The 11352-nt window shown below is 35.8% G+C and overlaps 1 protein-coding gene across 1 annotated transcript; it reads left to right on the top strand.

Annotated features, from left to right (window-relative positions):
• The first annotated feature begins 770 nt into the window (after positions 1–770).
• LOC128235673 (ATP synthase subunit beta, mitochondrial-like) lies at positions 771–7940 on the top strand. The gene is made up of 11 exons (XM_052950479.1): positions 771–929; positions 1563–1742; positions 1976–2150; positions 3104–3225; positions 4102–4286; positions 4679–4837; positions 5789–5911; positions 6294–6506; positions 6738–6857; positions 7075–7156; positions 7521–7940. The coding sequence occupies exons 1-11, from the start codon at positions 812–814 to the stop codon at positions 7616–7618; spliced, it is 1575 nt and encodes a 524-aa protein (XP_052806439.1). The 5' UTR covers positions 771–811; the 3' UTR covers positions 7619–7940.
• Positions 7941–11352: the final 3412 nt, after the last annotated feature.

Here is an 11352-nt window from a genome sequence, read left to right as displayed (position 1 = left end):
TTCAATATATTTCAAATGTAAAACTTTTCTTCAATATTCTGTGCTGTGAAGGAAATTCATAATCGCCTATATCCTGTAACCGTGTGAAAAAGATATTTGTGGACAATATTTCTACAATGTTAATTGGATATATCAACAGCTATCTGCGGTATGAAAACAATACACTTTCAGATGACATTTCGGGGAGGATTCAAGTGTCCTTATCTGAACTGTTAACATTTAGTTAGAAGAAATTCTCATTAATTTCCAGATACACTCTGCTGGAACAATTAATCTGTCAAGAAGATTTTCTGCTCAGCTGAAAATAATGATAACGCTAGGGTGTTGACCAAATTACTTTAGATTAAATGTGTTCTTCATAAATTTACTAATTCTGTTTTAAAAGAAGAGAGATGTTGCATTATTAATCTTAATATATCTAAGGGACACAATTCTTTATATACTACAGCATATTTCTCTATTGTAGTTATTCATACTGAATACTATGTTTCATATATAGCTATGCCTGTAGTATTGTATTTCACTTGATGCTTGGGTATGAATGAATAAACATGTAACTCCATTTGAGATCTTATGAATCTAACCCATTCCGCAGGTTGTTGTAAGAACTAAACCAACAACGCAACAATTATGAAATTGATTGAGTTGGTTGAATGTACCGTCAGTGGCTTTGTTCCATTTATTTTAATCGAAACTGTTGTCTGCTCCCACATTAATAACTCGGAGTCCGCTGAAATCCGCACTTGAAACAACTCGCAGTTTATATCCGGGCATTCTGCTAAGTCACGTGACTTAACTATCGGCGGTAGCCATGATGCATGCAGTTCGAACAGCATGTGCAGGGGTTTTGAAAGGCTCTAGCAAAGCCTTTTCGGCCCCTTATGCACACCAGGCAGCCTATAATTCTCTACCATCATGCTACATCTCACGTAAGTCGCAATTTCTTGTGTGACAGCCGTATTTCATTACATTTGTTGTTCGAAATGGATACCGGTGTCATCCTGAAAAGTCGAAAAGTGGCTCCAGATTATATTTAAGTTATGCTAACGTACGCTGCGTTTTCGCGTTAATGGAATTTATTAACACATACATAATGTGATTTCAAATTCGCTGTTGTTGTAAATTTTGTATGACAATAGCACCTGCATCTGTAAAATGTTAGTGACCTTGACGTATCCTGTACAGAATTGTGTGTGGGTGGGGTAGTGATTTTTAAGAATAAATCTATTTTATTTATTTGATAAGGGCAAGCAACATTATAACGCTTATATTCTCTACTGTGAGTGTTTATAGTCTAGTATTTGTTAGTTTACTCCTGTTCTTTTGTAAAATTGCTTAGTTACCATTGTCAATAGTAAAATGTCAAAGCAAGGACAAACCATTTTTGACTTCAAGGATAGTCAAATGTGAAATTGAATTAGAACAGAACCAATTTAAACCATAATGCTAGAAGCCAGTTAATTAAGTATCTTGCTGCTTCTTTCAACAATTGGTCAAATAGAAATATATTTGGAACTTTCAAGTTGACACAGAGAAAAAATGTGGGTTTGATTTATGTCCAGAACGTAAATATGCTGCTGAGGCTAAGACTGCTGCGGCAGGCCAGATCAAGGGTCGAGTTGTGGCAGTTATCGGTGCTGTTGTGGACGTTCAGTTTGATGAGCAACTGCCACCCATGTTGAACGCTCTTGAGGTCAAGGATAGGTCACCTAGACTGGTTCTTGAAGTTGCACAACATTTAGGTATTGCATTTACACATCATATTGATATGTTTTAACTTGGTTATTTGATGGTTATTTTGTGTTGTTAGTTGATGAAATTCACAAAATTTTGGACTTAAGTGAAAAGAAAAGGTTTAACAGTTTAAAAACTGATTTAAAGTGTTTGGAATTTAGTTTTTAGCGTATTCTAGTAATTTGTCTATCCTCAGATCTACTAAAACATTTAACACGATTGATTTAACGTATGTCATCAGGTGAGAACACAGTACGTACCATTGCTATGGATGGTACTGAAGGTCTTGTGAGAGGCAATGTCTGTGTTGACACTGGCAGCCCCATCTCCATCCCTGTGGGGCCTGCCACCCTGGGAAGAATCATGAACGTTATTGGTGAACCCATTGACGAGAGGGGGCCAATTGGCACTGACAAGTAAGCTTAGCTCCCTATTCTAAAGACACAATATAACCTAAAAGTCTTAACTATGACATATACAGCATTTTGGCTTCGTGTATGAGGACAAATCTTTCCAGTGATGTTTTTGGAATTATTTTTACCTTGCAAATTGTAAGAAAGTTGACTTTGGTGGGAAAAATACAAAATCAGACCAAAAGAGCTAATATAATGGTAAATATACATGATCTAACTTTTTTATGCATACATTATGCTTTGAAAGAGTAAGTATTGTCTGTTTATATTTCAAGAAATTCATTGCTTTTTTATTCATTAACATAATGTACATTAATCAAATCGACAGTAAATTGCACCAAAAAAATCACTGCGTTTACAGACTAATTTAAACTTTGTTTTATGCCTGCAAAGAGTATGTAAAAAAAATGCCTTGAATAAAAATTAATTTGATGTCATTAAAAAAAAAAAATCATTTCTGTGCTGTTCATGCCCCTTGAAAACAATTTTGTACCCTTTGATCTTAAAGTTGCACTCTCACAGAATTCCCATTTTTACAACTTTTTTTTTTTGTCTTGAAAAGAGCAAACTTTTGTATAAATATCTGCAAACCAATGATATAAGATTGCTGACAAAAAATCAGATCGTAGATTTTCAGATTTCCGTTCGAAAATTAATGTTTTATGGCCTAAACCATTACCAACGGTCTAAGAAAAATGCATAAAACATCAATTTTTGAACTTAAATATAAAAATCTGCGATCTATTTTTTGTCAGCAGTCTTATTTAACTGGTTTCCATGAATTTTCGCCAAAAATGGCTTGTTCCAAGACAAAAAATAAAATAAAAATGTCAAAACGTTCAATATGTGAGAGTGCAGCTTTAAATACACTTAATATTTTTTATCCCATTTGTCAAGTTTGATTGTATAATGATAACACAAGTGACATCATGATTTCATTTTATGATGTTCTTCAGACGAGCTGCCATCCACGCTGAAGCTCCCCCATTTGTGGAGATGAGCGTAGAACAAGAGGTGCTGGAAACTGGCATCAAGGTCGTTGATCTGCTCGCCCCCTACGCAAAGGGTGGCAAGATTGGTGAGTAAATCATTGACATTGCCCAGTTGATTTGAAGTGTAAGCTAAACCAAAACTTGGAATTTACATTGCATGGCCAGTAGCAATTTTTCAAACCCAGTTACTGTTGAAATATTAGCAGTTGACTTGTTATTTAAGAAGTTAAGATAGTCTTACGGTTCAAGTGTAATAACGAATAAGTTAACTATTAAGTTGTTAGTTTCCATTAAGAATTTATAACTAAAGGTATGACTTTTTGTCATCAATTTTGGAAGTCTTTATTGTAATGTGGAAAAAGGTTTTCTGCACATGTAATAATTTTACCTCTTTTGTCCAACAATTATGTCAAAAAAAGATATAATTTGCAACTTGCCAAGTGAACAAACTTGTGTAAAGTTTAACTTTTTAACTTTAACTTTGCATAGTATGCATTGTTTTACTTCAAGAGATAATGAAGTGTGGCGACATTGACACCAGGATTTGATATTAATTTTGAACTTCTATGCCATCACTTGAAGCCATTTCCAACCTAATGAAAGATTTTATAATACCAAGGGCTCAATTTTGGAAGTTTACTTTCTATCATACTTTAATGGAAGCCATGAATGTCCTGTGATTTTGATCATTTCGTGTTCTGTTCTACTTATCGTATTAAGTATTATCCTGACTTATAGTGATTTTGAGTGTTGTTTTTTTTTTTTGAGGAAAAAAGTTCAGGTAATGTTAGTTATAGCCTTATTTTATTGGCAGCATTGTGTAAGATCTTGGTTAACATGTTGCATGAAACAACATGCACGTAGTTTTTGAGTTATGCCCCTGTTTCAGCTGAAAAATAATACAAGCATTAGCATTTGCTTCGTGGCTCTCTTGTTTTATTACCTCTACAATTTTTTAACAGGTCTGTTCGGAGGTGCTGGTGTGGGCAAGACTGTGTTGATTATGGAACTTATCAACAACATCGCCAAGGCTCACGGTGGTTACTCAGTGTTTGCCGGTGTAGGAGAACGAACACGTGAGGGAAATGACTTGTACCACGAAATGATCACATCCAAAGTTATCAGCTTGACAGACGACACTTCCAAGGTAGGTTTTTGGTGGAGAAATGTTTCTGTTGGTGAAGAAGTGTTACATTGACATTTGACATGCAAAGCTGTTGGACATGAGTCACATTTTAAATATTAAATGCAAAAATTCTTTCAAGGGTGTTCAATATGCAGAGCTGTAGGACAGGAATCAATCCTTTTCACACTATTCCAGATACAATTTGCAAATGTGTTGCGCTGGCATTCTCTCCGAAGTGCTCTTAAATTAAACTCCACTAATCACATATTAGAAAGCTACAATTACAAAAAAACATCACATGCATTTCATCTGAGATATTAAATCCATTTCTACAAAACTTCTGCTGACACTGATACATGATGGAATAAGTTAAACTCAAGGTATACAGCTATTGCTCTTGTCTCCCCTCGCAGGTGTCGCTGGTATACGGACAGATGAATGAGCCCCCAGGAGCCCGTGCCCGTGTTGCTTTGACTGGTCTCACTGTTGCCGAGTATTTCCGTGATATTGAAGGACAGGATGTGCTGCTCTTCATTGACAACATCTTCAGATTCACACAGGCTGGCTCAGAGGTAAGTGATTCAAGTTGTTTAATGATAAAAGGCATTTGGTAATACCGTATTGGTAGGATTTTACTCTGTATCCTAGAATTTTGGTATTAAAACCTATGATTAAAATGATTCACCCAAGGTTGTTTTCTTTTATTGTTGTACTGTCAGAAAACTTGCGATGTTACATACTGCATAACAATTATTACATTGCTAGAGGTAACCTTAAAGCAGGGCTTTTTCTGCCCAATTTGGGAAAAAGACCCTAGACATTTTGGGAAATTTTGCGTCGTGAAAATGCCGAAATTGGGAAATTTTACAGTTAAAAGAAAAAGCTGTCTAGTCTCCAGCGAATTAGGAAATGGTTTTATATTAGTTAATTTCCCTTTAAAATACCCACAATGGCTGAAATATCAATCCTTGGGTGTAAATATCTATTGCAATAAATCGATCATGACAGATAATATTTTATACAGATATCTGAATGTGATGAAAATCAATGATTTCCGAATTCAGTTATCAAAAAAACTTAACATCACATAATTGATATGATGTTGATAATGATCCAGTACATGTAAAAAGACTTTCTAAAAAAAAAAAAAAAAAAAAAAAAATTTGATTGGGATTTTTTTCTGGAAATTGGGAAAAATATCTTATATTTTGCTTTGGGAATGGGTCCGATAGTCGGACCCGTGGGTACTATAGAAAAAGCCCTGTTAAAGTGAAACACTATGAACATGAACGAATGTTAACTTGAAACATAATGAATGTACTTTTTAAACATTTGAATGTTTCTTCTTTACATCTATATATGACATAAAATCAGCTTACAAAAATAGTGTCAGAAATATGCCTTCATACTTGATATTGTAGTTTAAATATGGTCCATTAATGACTCATTGCGCTCCATGTTTTGAAGTGTCAATTGCATGAATAGGTAAAAACACTTCCTTGTAAAAATTGAAAACAATTCAGGTATCTGCCTTGCTGGGTCGTATCCCGTCTGCTGTAGGCTACCAGCCAACCCTGGCCACTGACATGGGTACCATGCAGGAAAGAATTACCACCACCAAGAAGGGATCCATCACTTCAGTACAGGTATGTTGTTTCTGCAGGCCCATTTCAAGGCATCCAATGGGTGAAAATCATTCCCGATTAGAATAAACCTTGTTATCATTACTGTACAGAACTCCCTATATTGAAAAGTTACTTTTGGAAATTCCATTCTCACTAGCATCTGAATTTATTATAGAAATGCAGAGCATTAACTTACACTAGTAAAAACTATGTAAGAACCCAAAGCTTTGAGCCTTATATTGTAGATTTAAAGAATAAAAACTAAATTTAATTAGCTTTCATAATTCATTTAAATCTGTTTACTTTGGAGCTTATTCAGAGGTAAAATTAATGATCTTGTTTCATAATTTGGTGAGTTAATACTGACCATATGGAATTAACTATGAACACAATGGTATTCCAGGCCATCTACGTGCCAGCTGATGACTTGACAGATCCTGCCCCTGCCACCACCTTCGCTCATTTGGACGCAACAACTGTGTTGTCCCGTGGTATTGCCGAGTTGGGTATCTACCCCGCTGTGGATCCCCTTGATTCAACATCACGTATCCTTGATGGCAACGTCATCGGAGAGGAGCATTACGGTGTAGCCCGTGATGTACAGAAGGTTCTTCAGGTTAGAAGCTTGTTAGATTATGATTAAGTTATGCTCAGTAATAAAGGTATTGGCTGATAATACAGGTAATGAATCATGCACTAGTCTGTTAATGAAAATAAACTGGTATAATCATTTAAAAAACACTGTTAATAAAAAAGTTCCTTTTCTTAACTCAGTTAAAAATTTGGTCTGCAAACAAGCCGTACAAAGAATAACCTTAGGAAATTAACATTCAATCTGTTTTTTCAGGACTACAAATCACTACAGGACATTATTGCCATTTTGGGTATGGATGAATTGTCAGAAGAGGACAAGCTGACCGTGTCTCGGGCCCGTAAGATGCAGAGATTCCTCTCACAACCCTTCCAGGTTCGTGTAGTGTAGCTTAAGTTGACAGCATTGGTAACAAAAAGGGCTTGAAAGGATTTATTTATTTCTTACTAGTTAATTTCAATATAAGGAAAAGCATAGTTATAACTATCCAGCATTGTAAAGAGTAGAAACAATGAAAACAATTTACCTAGCTTTATATTGGATGTATATAGAGTTGCTCTTTTGTTCATGTATGGGTTTTGTATTGTTTCAGGTTGCAGAAGTTTTCACTGGCACCCTGGGCAAATATGTTGCCCTCAAGGACACCGTAGCTGGCTTCAAAAGTATCTTAGATGGTGAGTAGTGATTGGTAGAATTAGAGGCTACAAAGTAATAGTTGCTTTTATGATGATGTTTGGTAGTGTGAAGAACTGATCACTGATGTTATATTTTAAATTGATTTTCTAGACAATAGAGTGAAATAAACAGTTTTCTATTTACTTTCAAATTAAGCATAATACTCCTTAGTTTATTCGTCATGTCTGTCAGTTGGATCAGTGGACAGATTCTATCTTTTGACGAGACTTCTCAGGAAAAGTTGTTGACCAGTCACTAGTTGATCCAGGCTTTTTGCTATTCTTAAAAAATAAAATTATTGAAGGACAAGTACAAAACTTGATTTTCAGACTCGAGTATTAAGAATTTAATTTTCTGTCTCAGGTGAGATGGACCACGTGCCAGAAGCTGCCTTCTACATGGTAGGAGATCTTAACGAGGTTGTTGAGAAGGCTGAACGTCTAGCCAACGAGCAACACTAAACAGACTCATCATAGATTGTGCACCATCGTAACAAATTGTGACTAAATGTGCTAAGAGAGAGAAAGTCACTATATTTTAGTTGTATGTTTGAAATTTATAAATTATTACAGACGTGATATTTAGTGATAAGCCTTGATTTAATTATTAAGGAGAGTGTTTTCTTTCTGGATTAGTTCAATTTCCACGAGGCATGGTGAAAAATGGCCGCACGTCGAGGATCAATACATCTCTGGGAATCAGCAGTAGGACTTGGGATTATGTGAATGTTTGTTATGCTAACTAGTGCTGATGTGGTTTTGAATTAAAAAAGAACAAAATAAATGAGAGTTGGTTTCAGATTGTGTCCCAGAACTTGCTTTGTTTTTAGCTTAAAGGGACTAGACAGCAGAAAGTCCAAGTATTCGGCCAATAACAGTATAACAGTATTTCCTCACAAGCTAAGAATTGTCAATACAAGCTAGTATGTGGCCACAGTGTGTGTATACCACGTGATATATATTGTCATAAATGCTTCGTCAGAAGGTAATGTTTGAGAAAACTACTCACCTAATAAACATCCGGTAAGGTAACGAAGAGGGCTCTTTAAGCAGCATAGACTGCACTTAGTTATGCCCCCACAAAGTGGCGGCATATAGGGTTGCCCTTGTCCGTACGTACGTCTGTCTGTACGTACGTACGTCCCGAAGATTGTTTCCGATCTAATTCTTGAAAACCGTTTGTCCAATCCTCACCAAACTTTAAACACATGTTTGTGACCATAATATCTTGATCAAGTTCGATAGTCATGGAAATCGCTTTAGTCATTTAGGAGTTACGGCCCTTTTTTGCCAAAAATACTTCAAAAATATATGTTTCCAATCTAATTCTTGAAAAGTATGTGTCCAATCCTCACCAAACTTTACATACATGATTGTGACCATAATATCTTGATCAAGTTCGATAGCCATGGAAATCGCTTTTGTCATTTAGGAGTTACGGCCCTTTATTTGCAAAAAAAGACTTGAAAAATACGTCCCGAAGATTGTTTCCGATCTAATTCTTGAAAACTGTTTGTCCAATCCTCACCAAACTTTTAACACATGTTTGTGACCATAATACCTTGATCAAGTTCGATAGCCATGGAAATCGCTTTAATCATTTAGGAGTTAGGGCCCTTTATTTCCCAACAATACTTAAAAAATATCTTATCCGATCTAATTTTTGAAAAGGATTTGCCCTTGTGCAGATTATCCTGAATAATCATTATGGCTTATTTTCTGTGACAAAAAATCGAAGTGGGGGCATCCGTGTCCTATGGACACATTTCTAGTTTCATTTAAAATGGTGAAGAAAATAAATCTTTGTTTTAAGTCATCTTTCGAAGCAAATATCTGACATAGCATTTTTTACGTAATTTATCATGTGGTATACACACACTGGGCCAGTATATACAATATTCGCAACAATCGTCTGTTTTTAGCTCAACTATTCGAAGAATAAGGAGAGCTACTCGCCCAAGCGTCGGCATCGCCCCTTTAAGGTTAAGGTTTTGCGTGCAAGCACACAAAGGTTAATATCTCAGCAACTACTTGAGGTATTGCATTGTGACTTCATACAATGGTACTCAACCATCCAACCTACTCAGTTAACCAAGTTAGATAACTCTAGTTTGCTTTTAATGCAAATAATAGGCCTTTATTATTTAACTTAGAAATTCTGGTTAAGGTTTTGCGTGCAAGCACACATAGGTTAATATCTCAGCAACTGCTTGAGGTATTACATTGAGACTTGATACAATGGTACTCAACCATCCAACCTACTTAATCTACCAAGTAAGATAACTCTAGTTTGCATTTAATGCAAATAATAGGCCTTTATTATTTGACTCAGAAATTCTGGTTAAGGGTTTGCATGTAAGCACACATAGGTTAATATCTCAGCAACTACTGGATGAATTGCATTGAGACTTGATACAATGGTACTCAACCATCCAACCTACTTAATCTACCAAGTAAGATAACTCTAGTTTGCATTTAATGCAAATAATAGGCCTTTATTATTTGACTCAGAAATTCTGGTTAAGGGTTTGCATGTAAGCACACATAGGTTAATATCTCAGCAACTACTGGATGAATTGCATTGAGACTTTATAAAATGGTACTCAACCATCCAATCTACTTAAATAACCAAGTAAGATAACTCTAGTTTGCATTAAATTCAAATAATGGCCCCTTTTTTATTCAACATAGAAATTTTGGTTAAGGTTTTGCATGTAACCACTCTTAAGTCGATGCTTCAACAAATACATCATGTATTGCATTGAAACTTTACACACAGGCTACCAACCATTGAACCTACTTATTTAATCAAGTAAGATAACTCTATCTTTCATATTATATAATTTTTGCCCCTTTATTATGCGACTTAGAAATTCTAGTTAAGGTCTTGCATGTTAGCACACATAGGATAATATCTCAGCAACTACATGATGTATTGCATTGAGACTTTATACAATGGTATTCAACCACCCAACCTAATTGAATAACCAAGTTAGATAACTGTGTTTTGCAAATAATGGCCCTTTATTGATACAGTTAAAAATTCTGATTAAAATTTTGCATGTAACCACATTTATGTTAATATCTCCCCACATCATGTATTGCATTGAAATCTAATCTAACAGTGGTCCATGCATGTTTCGCCAAAACTTTTCAATCCTTACACTGAAAAGCGGCGGAATAGTCGAGCGCGCTGTCTCTGTGACAGCTCTTGTTTGTTAAAGAGCTGGGGTGTTTTCTGAACACTGCAAAGCAAGTAATCCTTTCACTATAAAAAAGTTTTAGCAAATAGGCTGTCAATTTCAGCAGTGGTCAACCATTTCAAAAGTTTTAATTGATCAATTTCATCACCATTGTTAATCTGTTGGGCTATGTGAATACATGGTTTCGCAGCAGTTTTTCGCCTCCTTGCATTTTTTGTCCTTTTGGGAAGCCATGTTGTGTGTAAGCCATGCAAGACCCATGATGAGTAATGATAAAATACCAACGCTACTTTTAATCTTAATGGCTAGACATACCCAGTAGATTTTGAATTGGAAAAAAAAACTGTGCAAGATAAATGTGTTAAGGGATGTGGTACATCAGTTAAGATTCAATGCATTGTTCACAACAGTATCAACTTTAGTCGAGCTGGCTTGTGGGCATTATAGGATTTTCCACATATCCAGGTCTGTACCTCTTAGATCGGTGTTGGAGGTCAAAGGTTGAAATGATTCTCGTCATGTCCATTTGGGCTGTATCTTGACCATGCATAAGAGAATTTTCTAAAAACTTGCCAAGAAGATTCACCATAATGTGTGTTGCCCACAAGACCCAGGTCTGTTCCTCAAAGGTCAATGTTTAGAGGTCAAAGGTTATAATGATCCTTGTTCGGGTTGTATCTTGACCTCACAGGATTTTCTAAAACCTAGCCTTCACCTACCATGATAAGGCTGCATGTTGCCCACAAGACCCAGGTCTGTACCTCAAAGGTCAAGATCCAGATCAGAGTTCAAAGGCTGAAATGATTTTTGTCCAGGCTGTATCCTGACCATGCATTATAGGATTTCAAAAAACTTGCCATGTAGGTTCACCATTTTGAGACGGCGAGTCACGCACAAGACCTAGGTCTGTACCTCAAAGGTCAATGTCAAACTTGGAGGTTAAATGTAAAACTGAATTTGTATCTTTATCATGCATTATAGGATTTCTAAAAA

The sequence above is a fragment of the Mya arenaria genome, chromosome 1, assembly GCF_026914265.1.
Source record: "Mya arenaria isolate MELC-2E11 chromosome 1, ASM2691426v1".
Taxonomy (NCBI): domain Eukaryota; kingdom Metazoa; phylum Mollusca; class Bivalvia; order Myida; family Myidae; genus Mya; species Mya arenaria.
Note: the sequence above shows the minus strand (reverse complement) of the source record. Positions and strands in the feature narration are given on the sequence as shown.

Bases quoted from the DNA above. Each gene is read 5' to 3' on its own strand.
- LOC128235673 (XM_052950479.1), top strand. From the start codon at position 812: ATGATGCATGCAGTTCGAACAGCATGTGCAGGGGTTTTGAAAGGCTCT. The intron at 1,743-1,975 runs GTATTGCATTTA...GTATGTCATCAG, and splicing joins TGAAGTTGCACAACATTTAG to GTGAGAACACAGTACGTACC. The intron at 5,912-6,293 runs GTATGTTGTTTC...ATGGTATTCCAG, and splicing joins GATCCATCACTTCAGTACAG to GCCATCTACGTGCCAGCTGA.